At 38.0% G+C, this 15,728-nt stretch overlaps 1 protein-coding gene across 1 annotated transcript in view; it reads right to left on the reverse strand.

Annotated features, from left to right (window-relative positions):
- LOC129417226 (ribosomal protein S6 kinase alpha-5) overlaps positions 1-15,728 on the reverse strand; it is a 57,720-nt gene that overhangs the window by 38,120 nt on the left and 3,872 nt on the right. The window contains exons 2-9 of the mRNA XM_073864910.1: positions 13,376-13,447; positions 13,076-13,294; positions 9,646-9,761; positions 8,992-9,099; positions 2,701-2,784; positions 2,037-2,140; positions 1,556-1,706; positions 1,305-1,466 (exon numbers count right to left, since the gene is read on the reverse strand). Coding sequence (XP_073721011.1) covers positions 1,305-1,466; positions 1,556-1,706; positions 2,037-2,140; positions 2,701-2,784; positions 8,992-9,099; positions 9,646-9,761; positions 13,076-13,294; positions 13,376-13,447 — 1,016 coding nt within the window. The remainder of the gene's footprint in view (positions 1-1,304; positions 1,467-1,555; positions 1,707-2,036; positions 2,141-2,700; positions 2,785-8,991; positions 9,100-9,645; positions 9,762-13,075; positions 13,295-13,375; positions 13,448-15,728) is intronic.

Here is a 15,728-nt window from a genome sequence, read left to right on the forward strand (position 1 = left end):
TTCTATTTATCACTCACTGACAAACCCATGTCCGTAATGACAGTCTCGTGATCTCATAAACCTCATTCAAACAGCACTTTGGTGCCTGAAAGTTTCTGTAAAACAGGCTTCAACACAAACATGTCCCATAAAGGTTATGGGATCGCTCCCGGAAAGTGGACCTAGTTACATTAACGTAACATACATTGAAAGCATTGTGTGTGAACAAGATGCAGAAACAATGCTGTAAGGGGCGTGCCATACTGAGGAAAAACCTACCAGCTTTAAATACGTCATGTGTTTTTCCCGTATTTTTACGATAAGTGTGTGTGAAAGCACGCACAGATTCCGGAAACAGCCTGATCTCACGAATTTCCGTGGGATAGTCACAGAATTTTTAGCGCATTTTTCCGTGGCATTCTCACGGATCTCCGCATTTTTCCGTGGCCCTGCTACGGACTGTCTTTTCCGTTTCATTCTCACGGATTGGTTACTCAACTGTTTTGTCCTATTTTCTTACCATTTCGCTTTGGTTTAGGGTTAGATTTACATGAAATGATATCCCTACCCAAACCCAACTCTAACCCCAACACCAGGCGACAATTGTTTAAAGTTTAGAAATTATAAAAGAATAAAGCAGAAAAAATAGTAAAAACCAATAGTTAAAATGACATACTAACGCAAACACCAAATCTAACCCTAAACTGAAGCGAAAATGGTTTGAAAATAGGAAAAAGCAGTTGAGTAACCAATCCGTAAGAATGCCATGGAAAAATGCGCAAAAAATTCCGGAACTTTGTGAGATAAGGTTGCCGGAAAACGTTGGCAGTGTGACTGAATCAAAAATCAAACGATCCCGGACAAATTTTCTGTGAATTTTTTAGAATCTCTGTGTGAAAAACACTATTCTAATGGTAAATTCGACCTTGGGCGTAGTAATATTGACGGAAGTTTGAGCGAGAAGGGGAGTAGTCAGGAGTGATGATGTTACTGCACGCCGAGATCGAAGTGCTGCAAACTAAGTGCTCTTCCACCATACAATACAGTTCTAATTTTTTCCGCTTAAAAAAAAAATCGTTACGTTTTGTGCCACCATACTTACTTGTGTAACTACTCATGTAACAGTCTTTAAATAGGAAAAACATGGATATATGCAGGTATATATTAATTCGTCTAAGTTGAGGTAAGAACATTGTAAAATATTGAAAAACTATGGCGTTTTCCTTTAAGTACCGGAGCTCAGCCCCAGACGACCCGGCCCAATTTAAACCCTGGTAAAATGAATGATTAAAGAATATTTTTGTAAATTTGTTCTTATATATCACCTGGAAAATGCGGTCACAGTTGTTTGGAAGTGCAGCTGGGGAGTAGGTTGGGTCCATCTCCGTAAACTCCTCTGCGAAGTTGCTCACGTCCAGCGCGTCGCGAATGACCGGCTTAAAAGGAGCCGGGACTTTCTTAGCAGCTAAATCCTCCCAGTTCAGTTTCTGACTCAACAAATGATTTGGTAGTAAAAAGGTGTTACATGATAAATTAATAGAGATTTATGCTTTAAATATAATTCACTTTCTCTTACCTGGTAGAATGGATGGCTTTTTACATTTTGGGCGCCCGAGGGCCCAGAGCCCAACCTCTTCTTTGGGTCTTTAATTAGCAGTCGCTGGATGATGTCTTTGGCCAGGAAGCCAATGTCCTTAGAAAATGGGGGATCCCTTTTCATAATTCTCCTGTTAGGCCGAAAGACAGACTTGAAATATATTACAATTTGAAAATACCTTTGTGTAAAAGTGAAGAATATTGTTTTAAATTCAATTTGTCAACAGGATGATGCAATCAAATTGTCTCAAGTTGGACCTCTAGATAATAAAAAGGGAACTGGTGGTTATTACATTAGAGTACACAGAGCACTCAGCTCTAAGCGTTGTGTGTGTGTGTGTGTGTGTGTGTGTGTGTGTGTGTGTGTGTGTGTGTGTGTGTGTGTGTGTGTGTGTGTGTGTGTGTGTGTGTGTGTGTGTGTGTGTGTGTGTGTGTGTGTGTGTGTGTGTGTGTGTCTTTACTCTGCAATGTCAGAATGAGTGTTCTCATCGCCATCCACAGTAAAAGGAGAGCCTCCGGTCAACAGTTCATACATCAGAACTCCCATGCTCCACCAGTCCACTGCCTGCAACAGAACATTGGTTCCAAACAGAGATTATATATGAAGACATCATTTTAATGCATGCAAATATATTTTTCGATCATGTAAATTAATCAGACTTTCATTACATAATACTTTAAAGTACCCATGAAATTAAAACTGACATTTCCTATTTTTTTTATGGAATACTGCAGTGTTCGTTATAATCATACGTCATAATCATAATCATAATTTATACGTCTGGACCATTTTTTGTTTTTTAATTTATGCTCCCTCATAAACTTTAATCAAAATCTGAAAATGTACTTCCACCCTCTTGTGGCGATCATTCTCAGCTAGTTGGCTTGGGCGGGAGCATTAGTTAACACCACTCCCTCCAACTGTCAGTCTGCTGCGAGTTTCTGGATGAAACGCCTACGTTTCTACTGTATATCCAATCAAAGCAAATTGGAAAACACAAGCCACGGCTGCTATTTTCCTTGTGCGATATTCCGTTTCACTCAGGAATACGGTACGGAAGTAAAGTCGATTGAGAATTTCTGTTCATGGCGACTTCAAAATCAGATGATAGAGGTTCACCTTACCTTGTCATGTCCTGACTCTCCACCAGCTACGATCTCGGGAGCCATGTACTCTATGGTACCACAGACAGAATAAGCCCTGTCTACCTACAAAACAGAGGAGTAGTTCAGAAACTCACTGTGAGCAATTACACTGGTTTACAAATTTTAGAAAAGTATCTACCTCTGAGACAAAACGTGTTACTTCTTACAGATTATATTTTTATTAGACATTTTAATCGTCGGCTAATGTTTTTAAGATATTTCACAATAAAGATATAATTATATAATTACCTAAACACAGAATGGTTGTCTGATGAACATGATGCCTCATAACTTCTCAACAAAGTATGGTATAACAATGAAAATGGTACCATTATGAAAGTTTATAAATTTATCTTTACTCTGAGGCTAAAGATTATTACTGTAATTTATTAATCTTTTATAGCAGAGTACATTTATCTTGGCCACATCTATGCATCATATGCATCATGTCATTTCCAAGAAGCAGTCGTGTGATACAAGAAAGTAAAGTTACGTTATTGGTATCAATAAAAAATACATTTAAAATGATTGTGGGGTACCATTCCAATTGCTATATCACATTTTGCAGAAAAGTTTAAATATTTTAATGCAATTTTGACCAAAAGCGTTTTCTTAAAAACTGAAACCAATTAACACTCAAGACTTAATTTTCCTTTATTACTGACCCAAATCTGGTCACATTTGGCTACTTTCATTTAAGGGCGCACTCACATTATCCAAACCATGCCCTAGCGTGATTGTCACCCCTCCCTACTCCCCCAGATGCACGGACTCACATTGTACTTTTTGTCGATCCGAGTCCGGACGCGCTTTCGTCATTAAAATGCGATTGTTTTAATAAAAAAGCAGTAAGTAAAGCTCTCTCTTAACACTGGAACCCACCGTAATGATAAGTCTGTGTTTTTTCGTCGTTTGGTGCGCGATTACAGACAGCCCTCTCACATGTCATCATATTGCTTAGTTGATCTGTCACGTGTGCAGCTCGGACATTCACGTAACCCCGCTGCTCGCATTAAAAGGTTTTTACGGAGGCAGATGAAGGTGAGTGGTTGCGTAACTGACGTCTTCACCTTTTGAATCGCGCTTAGGAGCGATTGCGCTCACACCACAGCCTTCAGTGCCTGAGCCCAATAGAACCGCGCTCCGGCCAACCTCTGCAACCTGGCCGCGGCACGATTAACCAATCCGCGCCAGGGTGCGGTACAGAGCGATCACACTAGTCAAACAAACCAGGCTTTGGGGGGTCAAACGCGCCCCAGCTCAGTTTGGTTTGGATAGTGTGAGTGCCCCCTAAGAGGCTTTTCCCTTGTAGACTAGCCTTATCGTATTGAAATGCACATTGTTATATTTAAATCAAATAATTTTTATCTATGGCGCAATGATATTACGCAGTGCCCATAAACAGTCCCCTTCCATTGAAACTTACCAAGGGGACTATTTTCAGGCACTGCGTAATATCATTGCGCCACCTGCAGCCATGTTACAGCAGCAAAGTCCTTTTGATTATTACGCCAGAATGAGCGTATAGTTCCAAGCCATATCTTCATAGAAAATCGCAACTTTCAATTTTCTGTCAGTCTTAGTACACAATGTAAATACAGAAGAATCAAGTTTTAAATAGGAAAAATATAGAAACTCTTTGGTTATTTTTTAGCACGATGCTAATGGTCTAATCAGATTCAATGGATTATATGCTAAGCTAGGCTAAAAGTGGTACAGCCAGACCCGGAGATCAGATGAATGGATTCCAAAACGATAAAAATCAAATGTTTAACTCTAGGGGAGCTGGAAAATTAGCATATTTTTTTTTTAATATGGCTTTAACCTGAATGAACTTCACTGGCTTCAAAAACGTTTTTCCTCCATAGCTTGATTTTTCACAAATGTGAGTTTAGGCAGCCAGTATAACTATAAAACATTACCAGTAATAGGTATGGGCAGATAAATATATTTTTTGCACTAATGGAGATTGGCCAATTGTTTAAAAACAAACAGGGAATATTATATCCTGGTAATCAAAAGTGGCGGAAAACACATCAAACCTCATGCTGTGTGATTATTTTGAATTGGCTGACAATGACAGAACAAAATTGCAGTTTGTAATGCTCTGAACTTTTAGGATTTCATGACATAATACTTTGAAACAAGAAGTAAAAAGCAAAACTATCGGTATACTGGTACCGGTAGATGTCATTCTAAGAAACCGAATATCAGTATCAGCACAGAATTTTTGTATTGGTGCATGCACTCAAAAAATATTGGGTTGTTTTTAACCCCGGGCTGGGTAACTATAGGACGGAACACATTTCTGGGTTAAAATGACCCAAATAATAGGTTGTTTTAACCCAACTGCTGGGTCATCTTAACTCAGAAATGTGTTCTGTCCTATAGTTACCCAGCCCTGGGTTAAATATTTTTTAGAGTGTACCTATTATTAAACCATTAATAACAAAAATACCAAATAAACAGTTTATATAATTAAAATTTTTTCTAGTAGTGATTGAGGTGTGTTGCCTCATGACACGCTCCTTGCATTTAGTGTAGACATGGTGTTACATCCATTTATAGAAATCAGAATATTGCATTATCCAGGTAATACTAATAAGATAGATGCATTTACATAATGCATAATTGCAGTATGACCAAATTCTAATGGTCAGTTATTGTAATATAATGTTGCATGTAAACTTAAAGCCAGATTAACTAACAGCTTGGACCAGTGCACTGCAAACGCCAAAACAACTGTCAGGATTTACTAAAAACACACAGTGAAAAATTAGCAAGGACATTTTTGCGACTGACCTCACTGCATATGCATTTTGTAGAACTTTCCATTCAGTCAAAAAAATTATTGGCATGGGTCTGAATGTTTAAAAGAATCATGATTTACTAAGGTGCGCCTTGATTTCGCTCTCACGCTAATTTTAGTAAATGTTTTAGTTCACACCTGTTTAGTAAATATGGCCCTTAGTGTTAAGATTTGGCTCTGGGTATAACATCCTTGTGTTTTCTGTTGTAACAACACTATTGCAACATAGTTGCCTAAACGTTAAGAAAAAACTATGCATAATCTTGATTTTTCAGACTTATGCACTTAGATGCTGTTGTGGCTAAAACTATAAATACCATCTGTGTTGTCTAAATTGGACAAAAAGTGTTTTCTGAAATTATGTAGCACATTTATGGAATACTTATATGAAAACAATCTGAAACAATCTTTCATAATATCCTATGAGCATTTAACATGCTCACCACATGTTTGAGTATTTGTTGGCTTTTATAATTCGAGTTCCTATGCACATTTATCAATTGCTTTAATCCTACAAATCATAAACAATCTGTCAAATAAATGTAATTGTTTTAAGCATGTCGTTTTATATGCATATCATAAAACCTTAATTGCGCAAGGCGTGTTTACAAACCACACTTGTAAAATAAATTCTATCTTAAATGGGTTGTTAGTTGGTAAAGCAAAGGTCGAATTGAAAAAAACAAAAGAGTTAGTACAATTCAAGCTTTTAGAACGCGGTCAAAACGTGCACGATAAACAAATACAGCTTTAAGTAAACAATCTTGGCTGTAATAATAACATCCATGGGAAGGTTAGAGGTACACTGTGAACTATTGAAACAAGTCAAATAGTACATCCCTGGCAGAACATGACAGAACCTGCATGTGCAGGAAGTTGGGTGGCCCCTTAGCAATAAACAATCATGTCAACTAAAGTGGTGCACTTTTTACGGACTGATGTCACAACCTCAGACAACAACCCAACAAGAACCCTAAAGCAGTCAGACTACCAATGTCCTAAACTCTTTTGGTTCAAAGCATAACATTTTTTATGTTTAACATAAAACCACTCATTTTAAAGGTCCCGTTCTCCCTGTGTCTTTGAAGCTTTGATTGTGTTTACAGTGAGCAATATAACATGTGTTCAAGTTTCACATGTAAAAAATCTGTATTTTTCTCACAATTTACTTATCACTTTCCCGGCCCTAAACACGGGCTGATGTCTTCCTTGTTCTATGAAGTCCCACCTTCAGAAATATGTAACGAGTTCTGATTGTGTAGCTTGTGTAGTGTGTTGTGATTCAATAGCAGCTTAGCAGTGCCATTTGAGCTTGGCTGGCGCCTAACGTATTCATGTGGGCGGAGTTTAGTCAAAAACTCTTATATTGACGTTATACAACCAGGAAGTAGAGGGCTGTAGTCCAAACCGGAGGTTCTCTGTAAGCTTTGAAAGAGGAATTCTGTTAAAGGTGCAGTGTGTAATTTTTAGAAGGATCTCTTGACAGAAATGCAAAATAATATTCAAAACTATATATTATCAGGGGTGTATAAAGACCTTTTTATAATGAACCGTTATGTTTTTATTACCTTAGAATAAGATGTTTTTATCTACATACACTGAGGGTCCCCCTACGTGGAAGTTGCCATTTTGTGCCGCCATGTTTCTACAGAAGCCCTTAAATGGACCAACTTTGTTTACTAAGTTGTCTCCATCAATGACATGTTTTTCCGTTGGCGGCTTCCATAGCTTCTCCGTGCGTTTCAAAAGCGAGGGGTGAGCAGTGGACTGAGCCGTTGGTTGCAATTTTCAACCTCACCACTAGAAGCCGCTAAAATTTACACACTGCACCTTTAAAGAAAATAAATCGCCTGGCAGGAAACTTTGAGCTTATCATTTTGCAGGTATTATTTATGCTCTAGTAGCAACATTACACACTAACTAAAGTTTGAAAAACGGGATCAAAAAAAAAAAACATGACCTTTAAGCATGCCCAAAAAGCCATAAATGTTTGGGAACCACAATACATATCTTTGAGGGTGTTCATAAACAGCAAAGCTTAAAACATTAAAAACTCTTTTCCCTTTCATCTCCTATCAGTGGTACTGGAATGTCACAACTCAATGTCCCATTGCATTTTTTCTCTTATAGAAAAACACGCCGCCGATCCCTGCCGTTTACACTCATTCCAATCCATAACATTACATTTCTTTAATAGGCTATTTACCATGTATTATTGGAAGACCACATTAGTCTAAGTGATTCATATGTAAGGAATAATTGACAACAGGCCGTTATATTATTTGAAAATAATGCGAAGCGGAGTGTCGTTACCGTGGTATAATACCCAATAACATACAGTATACAAATATATAACAGCATTTATTGTATATTACAAATAAACTATACTAACAATGCAAGGATGATAGTTTTAGCAGTGTTTCCCATACATAGGCTCTACTTGGGCGGTCCGCCCAGGTAAATTGCGACCCGCCCAGGAAAAAAAAAACACTTTACGAATTTCCGTATTTTCTGAACTCGACTGGATGACCCGTGTTTTGTTGAGAGAGAGAGAGAGAGAGAGCAACCAAAATGAATTGGGTGCGACGCAAAGCAAGCTCATTGTCACACTGTATCCTTGATGTTTCTGAACTTGAGCAGAGTTTTACCATTAGAGGTCTTTCTTCACTGAGGACGCAGGACCCGTACGGTTCCGGGGTTATATTTTAAATGGTCAGCCAGGTCCGGGTTGGTCCTAGTTTATTACTTCGGGTCCCAAGTCTGATTAATATTGTGTGTAAAACCAGAGTCGATCGGAGAACCGCCGTGAGTGCTACCGCGCTAAAGCTCGACTGCAGTTTTAGCGTGCCTCCGGTTTCTATGGCGACCACGCGCTGCATTTTCTTTATCCCATTTTTTAATAATCTTACTATTATATTATATATTATATTATAATAGACCATATCTTTTCTAAAATCTAAAAAAGTTTGCACAGAGATTGTAGCAAAAAGCAGTGCTAATGTCAAGTCTATTGCACTGAACGAGCAAAGCTCAAGCTGACTCGGGATATAAAAAACGCAAAGCTGTAATGTAAAGCCTGTCCTCGGGACAGCAAGTAGACTTTTAAATCTGAAATAATGAGTGGATTTAGCTTTTTTAATCGACAAAAGAAAAATAGAAAGCAGAAGCAGTAAAAGAATCAATGGATATGCAAATCGACCCTTTTTTAGCTGAAACGCTGCTTATTCATATTCAAAAAAATCTTTAGCTGCTTTCCAGACATTTTTTAGTCTGCCTACTGCCTTTTGACTTTTCTCTGTCTGCATGGGACCACCATTAGAATTTCTTTGAAGGAACATTGCCCTACCTTTGTGCTCAAATGTTTTCGAACAAACACAGCATGATTTCAAAAAATCCACAGGAGAAATTAAGGGGGAACAGACAGTTTTCTGGAAGCAGTAAATATGTACTGTCATTCTCACCTCCTTCTCATGAAATTCCTTACTAAGGCCAAAATCTGTCAGCACAATATGACCATTTGAATCCAGAAGTATGTTCTCAAGTTTCAGATCTCTGTAGACGATTCCCAGCTGAAAAAAACAAACAAACAGAAATGAAGACGCTTCTATTTTTAGATGTGGTACTACTTTAGCAATTTCATGTCATTAAGTACCATCTCATTTTCAGTGTTTACCAAATATTTATTTCAAACTGGTTGGGACTAAAACTCTAAAAAGCAACCACTGGAAAATGTAGAGTCACTTGAATAAATAATAAATGGTAACATAATAGGACATGACAAAAATGAGACAATGTTAGTCTCACTGTCAAGGTCCTTTATACAAATGTGCACTGCCCCTGGGCAACTCTCTTGACTCTGTATAATGCCTGCTAAGTACAGAACAAGCATGCATTAAACACACATCTCTTCCCTTTTCTGTAAACAAAGCCTCGAGAAATGTTTGAGCACTGCAGATAAACTCAGCCTGCCCTGCTTAGCTAAGAGGAATTGATTCGAGTAGGCAGAAGGGAAAAGAAGTGAGATAAGGAAGAAACTACACTGGCTATTCTCTCAAAATGAGCTGCCGGAGAGATTAGAGTGCAGATGAGCGTGCAATTTCTACAGCAATTTTTACCTTATGCAAGTGCTCCAATGCTAGTACAATCTCCCCGCTGTACAGTGTAACCTCTTGTTCTTTAAAATGATCCCTCTGGACCAGGTGTGTGAAGAGCTCACCTCCATTCACATAGTCTGCAATACAAGGTTTTTACGAACAAAAGTGCAATTAGTTAAGCGGTTTTATTATTTAAAATATGCCTTGTCTTTTGCAGTCAGTGCGAAATCCTGTTTAATGCTGATGCTGACACAATCGGTCCGAGCGATACCACAAAAACCAAGATTTCCTGTCGTGGCATCGACACTTCAGCTTTTCACTATAACACAAAAGGCATGTTGTGATATTCAGTGTCCCTATGCAGTTTTTTACTTCTTCACGTATCCCCCTCTGAGTGTGTTGACAAAAATGTATATTAGATGCCCTGTATTAAAAAAAGTTATATTATTTATTGACAATTAATTAATGAAGTTATTTAAATTTAATTGAACTCACCATACTTTTATGCATGTTATAAATAATATAATATCTAAATGTATTTATATAAAAATATGAATGACAAATATGAATATCTAATTTATATTAAAGAGCACATATTTCATTGCTAAAAAACGTTATTTTGTGTATTTGGTATAATATAATATGTTTGCGTGGTTTATGGTTAAAAAAAACATTATTTTCCACATACTGTACATTTTTGTAGCTCCAGATTTCACTCTTTTCCTGAAACGCACAGATTTGAAAAGCTCTGTGGCCCTGATTGGCCAGCTAATCTGTACATTGTGATTGGCCTGAATACCTCTGACGTAAGCAGTAAACGTGACAATCCTTACCATGTTTAAAAGATTTGGTTGCTAACAGGAGTTAACTTACAGGCTGCGAGTCAGAAGAGGGAGGAATTATGATAATGTCGATCTTGTCTATATCCCCAATCCCAGGAAGTAAACTGTTGCCTACAATCCGTGTGTTTGTCGTAGTACAAGAAACAGGGTTCCCACACTATAGTTAACTTCAAATTCAAGGACCTTTCCAGGTCCAATACCCTAAAATTCAAGAACTAAATGTGGGACACATTTCAAGTGAGAGCAAAGTTACACCGTGTTACCTTTTAAGATACATTGTTATAGTTCCCTTTCGAGGGAACTCGCGCTGTGTCACTGCGGTGACACTTTGGGGTAAGTGCATCTGAATGTGTTCATCAAATTGAACCATTGGTGAGGCTTAACAACAAAGACAGGGTGACAAGGAGCCAGGAAGTATATCGCTATCTGAAATATTGTCAAAGACGGCGTTACAGGGACGCAGGAAGTGTGGCAAGGGAGACGCAGCGTCTCGTTCCCTTCTCAGGGAACAACAGTTACATAACCAGAGACGTTTTCATGTGTCAAACACAACTATGCAAAAAAGCATTTTGGTATGAATCATCATTCGCATACAGAAGATATAGGCACTTAAAGCAAACAGTTTAGCATGTGTGCCTAAAAAGTCTACGAATTTTATATTATCCTACACTATACAGGGAATAATATGGATTTTTTCCCAGAAAACTTCTTGCATTGAAATAGATTCAAGCACTTTCAATGACCTGTATCTATGTATGTATATTTTCAAAAACTTCCCAGGGCCTTGAATTTTTTCCCCAGATTCACAAACTTTCAATGATTTCAAGGACCCGTGGGAACCCTGAAGAAAAGAAATTTACGTTGGAGACGATAACTCGCGTCATGGTTTTCTTGGGGTATGTACCTTTTGCATATTGTTAAAATTTACTAATACACACTTACACACCAAAGGAAATTTAAAAACATGAATCGGACAATAGGTGCTCTTTAATATATTTGATTTAGTATATTTACAATATGTATGTGTCACAATTGTTATGTAACCTAGTATGGGCATATTAAAGGCATTGTTATGATCACATATCAGGTGTACTTTATATTACACTACACAAACCACTTCTCAAGTGAATTAAACTTTTTAAATATTAAAGGTGCCAAAGAATGCATTAATGTTCATTTACAACCATAGGATTTTTCCCTAGAATAAAATTGGCTGTTGTTACCTTATTTGGAAGGGTCATGAATAATAATGTTGAGCTATGCTGTGATTCGCTGTTTCACAGTGAGGCTCACGTCAGTAGCTCACATTAAAGGGGACATTTCTTTTACAAGACTTTTTTAAAATGTAAAATAAATATTTGATGTCCCCAGAGTATGTATGCGAAGTTCTAGCTCAAAATACCATATAGATCATTTAATATAGCATGTTAAAATTGCCACTTTGTAGGTTTGAGCAATGTGCCGTTTTTGGGTGTGTCCTTTTAAATAATCTCTGCACTAAATGAGAGCACCGTGGTTAGATAGTGCAGATTAAGGGGCGGCAGTACACTCTAAAAACAAACGGTGCTAATCATAGAGGAACCATTTTTAGTGCTATTTTTTAGCACCTATGAAGAACCATACAGGGGTCATATAGCTCCACTATAGCACCACATATGGATCTACATAGCACAATATGATTCTACACCGGTGCTACACAGGTACTTCATCGGTGCTATATGACACTTAAAATGGTTCCTCTATGATTACGAGTCAAGAACCACTTTTAGTGCTATTTAGCACCGTTTGTTTTTAGAGGGTATTATCCCCTTCTGACATCACAAGGGGAGCCAGATTTCAATGGCCTATTTTTTCCACATGCTTGCAGAGAATGGTTTACCAAAACTAACTTACTGGGTTGTTCTTTTTCACATTTTCTAGGTTGATAGAAGCACTGGGGACCCGATTATAGCACTTAAACATGGAAAAGTCAGATTTTCATGATATGTCTTCTTTAAGTAAACAGATCTTATATGCTTGAGCCTTTATCATACAAATTTTGAGGAACAACCAATTGTTCTGAGATTGGAAATGGATGTTTTCAGTATGGACCTGCAAAACCTAATTGTAACATCAATAGCAGAATTTCAGCCTAAACGCTTAACTAGCATATTGCGCTGATTTAGCATTCAAAACTTTGTTTTTAGCATTGTAACAACATTGTAATAAAGGTTGTGTTGGGGCGTATATCATGACGTCATAGTCAGTGTTATGTTGAGATTGGCCTGTTTTTCGGCAGTCTTTTGCATGCAGGAAAGAGGAAACAATAGTGTTTGAGGCTCACGGTATGTCATAACCATGTACAGAACTCTTATTATTCAGCTATGCCTACAGTTTGACATTCTATGGCACCTTTAAACTTTTAACTCTTTATAGATTTCATACGATGCACTCATTCCTTGCCACTACTAGCTACATGCTCTATGAAGATTGCATGCAAATACACTTGAACCAAAACCGACACAAGCTGCATTTGCATTCGATCAAATGCAGAAGTAAAATTTAAGTGCAATATGTGCAATAGGCATTTCTGCAATCAATATGAGGGAGTGAAAGAGGGAGAGAAATACCTAAAATGAGATGCAGTTTGGTGTCCGTCTGGAAGGCATAGTGAAGTGTAACAAGGAAAGGAGACTGTCTGATATGCTCGAGGACCTGTCTCTCTGTGCGCGTGTGCTCTGTTGTCTTGGCCTTCTGCACAATAGTGGCTTTTTTCAAAACCTTCATGGCATACAGTTGACCTGAATCATGGCCGCTCACCTTGCGTACCAAGAACACCTTGCCATAGGCTGCCCAGGAGAGAAAAATGCTTTGTTAAAGAGAGGAGTAAAACCAGAGATACAGAACTGGCTATTTGAACTCTCACTGACCTCCAGTTCCCAGCACTTTCAACAGCTCAAAGTTTTCAATGCCAACACGCTCGACGTGGCCCGTCAAATTGGCTGGAGAAAGATTCAAACACATCTATTAAAACATGTTAGATAGAGCCAAATTCTTTACTTGAACACCTCCGAATTAAACCTTTTCTGACTATATGAAGAGCCCAGATGCAAATTCCTTTACTGTAAATGTGCCTGACATGTGCTCTTGTAAATGAGCATTTTTTATCAGGCTCTTATGTCTAGGTTGAGTAATTTCGCTTTGATGGCAATGAAAAGGTTATTAGTCAGTAATTGAAATGCCTTATTTTCACAAATGTCACTTCAGTCATTTCATTGGTATACCAAAGTTCACTGCAAAACCCTCTAAAGTACATGCAAAAATTTCCAGTTTTAAAAATAACACTCTTGGATTTTGATGAAAAATCGATGTGGTGTTTAATAGATTCTGCTAACAAATTGGTATCTCTGAATGGCCTGATGCCGGGATTAAGCATTTTTGAAGCGAAGGTATTTGATGAACAAAAATATGTGCCTAGCGCCGCAAGACTGAGCGAAATATCGGATTGTCTTGCGCATTTAGTAAAGCCAGTTCGAAAATTTCTAGAAAATTGCCATTACTTGCTTTCAGATGGAGCGGAGTTTACTGCACAGAGCTGTAAGTCACTGACAAGCTAGGCAATATCTCATTTGTTATCGCAGGCAGTGCCGCTCCATCTGAAAGCAAGTGATGGCAATTTTCTACTAATTACAAAACCGGCTTTACTGATGAGATGCGCATAACAATCGTATCCCATATATGGCCCAGCCCTAGCAGAGCGCATTCGGTTACTCTTTCCCCACCATTGACGAGTTAACTCGATAATTAAGAGAAAACGCTTCCCTGCCAATGATGAGTATTTACGCCTATCCGTAACGCAGTGTTAATTTCGTTGACAAAGACGATGACGAAAAATATTTGTCAACGAACCTTTTTAAAGAGACACAAGGCAGCATTTTTATGTTAATAAATCATCTTCGTAAGTCGGTATATGGTTAAATGACTCCTTACATGACGAATGAAGACTCTCTCGCCCGCCCCTACCATCTGTAGGAAGAATACCCCACTTGCAAGTTCGCTGTATCCGACCCGGTGTCCTTCAGTCTCGTATAGTCTCAGATATAGAAAGCATTTACTCCCAGACACTAGGGGGAGCTAGTAGAGAAATAATACTCAGACTTGCCTTGTGTCCCTTTAACGGACGAAAACTAAATAAAAGTCAGATATGATGACGAAGACTGTAACGAAATATAACTGACACTTTAGTCAACGAATAAAAATAAGACGAAAATGTTAGAGAGGGACGAATGGAGAAGAGATCCAATCAGAGCTACTCATTTTGTGGGACAAGTTGTGAAGAAATCCAATCAGAGCGAATCTTTGAGGGTAGGTTGATCTATGCAGGCAGCAGAAGCATTTTAAAAACCCACGGCAAAATTCGTTTTCACAACAGGTTGTTTACATTATATTTAGTTGTACAGTCTTAGTTACCCAGCTTTGGCTGATGTCGGTTGACTTTGCTCGTTAGCAACACGCTAACGTTTTGCAGTACACCCGGTCCGAAGACATGTCTCATTGACAACAAAAATGTCAGAGCTAACGTCTAATCTGGTCACACTTAAAATATTACAACAAGACTGCCTGTAAAGATGAGTCATCCAGAAATACATGCGAATTTGTCAAAGTAAGCATACACGCTAAGGTTATTTTATCAGATAAACCACCGTGTTTTCGCTAAACTTGGAATATCATAGAAACGAAAGGAATACACATCTGAACTGTATTGATTGTATTGGATTGTCTTAAATAATACTGAGTATAAATATTCAGTGTCCTCAAATTGAATGAAATGTGTAACGTTACTATTATAGTAGATGTTGTGCTGTTACATGACTGGAGAAAGTGCGTATGTGTGTGTGTCTGTCTGTCTGCCGTGCGTGCGTGTGTCTGTGTGTGCATGTCATTCAAAGAGAATGCATATCTTTTTCTGGGACCATGTATATTTTTTAGGCAGAGCGGGCCTTATGCTTATTTTATGTGAGATTATCTTTTGTGAGAAAGCCACGGTCAGTGTATTTGACATAAAGAATAAAATAAAATATGTGTTTTCTACAACAACCATTAAATCTGTCTGTATTGCATATTCAAACCTTACCATTCCATAACAGACTGAGGATACTTCCAATGACTAAAAAACTTAAGACTAGACTACACTGAAAAAAATGATTCATTGAAGTTAATCAATTTTTTTAAGGTAAGTGGTTGCAATCAATTTATTTAAGCTACATTTAAACAAAAGTTTTA

This window comes from Misgurnus anguillicaudatus, unplaced genomic scaffold (assembly GCF_027580225.2).
Source record: "Misgurnus anguillicaudatus unplaced genomic scaffold, ASM2758022v2 HiC_scaffold_28, whole genome shotgun sequence".
Lineage (NCBI taxonomy): Eukaryota > Metazoa > Chordata > Actinopteri > Cypriniformes > Cobitidae > Misgurnus > Misgurnus anguillicaudatus.